This window comes from Octopus bimaculoides, chromosome 29 (assembly GCF_001194135.2).
Source record: "Octopus bimaculoides isolate UCB-OBI-ISO-001 chromosome 29, ASM119413v2, whole genome shotgun sequence".
Classification (NCBI taxonomy): Eukaryota; Metazoa; Mollusca; class Cephalopoda; order Octopoda; family Octopodidae; genus Octopus; species Octopus bimaculoides.
The window spans coordinates 2,440,044-2,440,943 of NC_069009.1; the positions used below are offsets into that span (position 1 = coordinate 2,440,044).

Below are 900 nucleotides of genomic sequence, written 5' to 3' on the forward strand. Positions count from 1 at the left end.
TCCTAACGCCAACCACTCTGAGAGTGTCGTTTATATATATATCATCATCATCATCATCATCATCGTTTAACGTCTGCTTTCCATGCTAGCATGGGTTGGACGATTTGACTGAGGACTGGTGAAACCAGGTGGCTGCACCAGGCTCCAATCTGATTTGGCAGAGTTTCTACAGCTGGATGCCCTTCCTAACGCCAACCACTCCGAGAGTGTAGTGGGTGCTTTTACGTGCCACCGGCACAAAGGCTAGTCAGGCGGTACTGGCAACGGCCACACTCGAAATGGTGTATATTACGTGCCACCTGCACAGGAGCCAGTCCAGTGGGCACTGGCAACGAATGCAAAAAAAAAAAAAAAAAAAAAAAAGGATGGTGTCTACTTACTTTTGATGTGAAGGAGAAAAAAAAGAACAAGAAGAAGAATAACAACAAATGAGGTTATTATGTTAAATTGTCTGAGACTTTATTATATCATTATAATAAACAATATTATTATCAATATTATTATTATGATTGTTATTACCAAGGTTCTTAAAAACCATGTTTCTTAGAGCACGTAAGGAGTCATGAATCCCAAAGAGTGCAGTCTTGCTCGGACGGCGGGTGGTGGCTGCAAAAATAGAGATAACATACATAAATACATACTGGCATATATATATACATATATATACACATACATACATAGACACACACACATCATCATCGTCATCGTCGTCGTTTAACGTCCGCTTTCCATGCTAGCATGGGTTGGACGATTTGACTGAGGACTGGTGAAACCAGGTGGCTGCACCAGGCTCCAATCTGATTTGGCAGAGTTTCTACAGCTGGATGCCCTTCCTAACGCCAACCACTCTGAGAGTGTCGTTTATATATATATCATCATCATCATCATCATCATCGTTTA

General features: G+C 41.4%; 1 protein-coding gene across 1 annotated transcript in view; it reads right to left on the bottom strand.

The window, feature by feature from the left end:
- Positions 1–434: 434 nt before the first annotated feature.
- LOC106879678 (uncharacterized) overlaps positions 435–900 on the bottom strand; it is a 6,796-nt gene continuing 6,330 nt past the window's right edge. Inside the window, exon 5 of the mRNA XM_014929353.2 lies at positions 435–606. Coding sequence (XP_014784839.1) covers positions 544–606 — 63 coding nt within the window. The 3' untranslated portion in view covers positions 435–543. The remainder of the gene's footprint in view (positions 607–900) is intronic.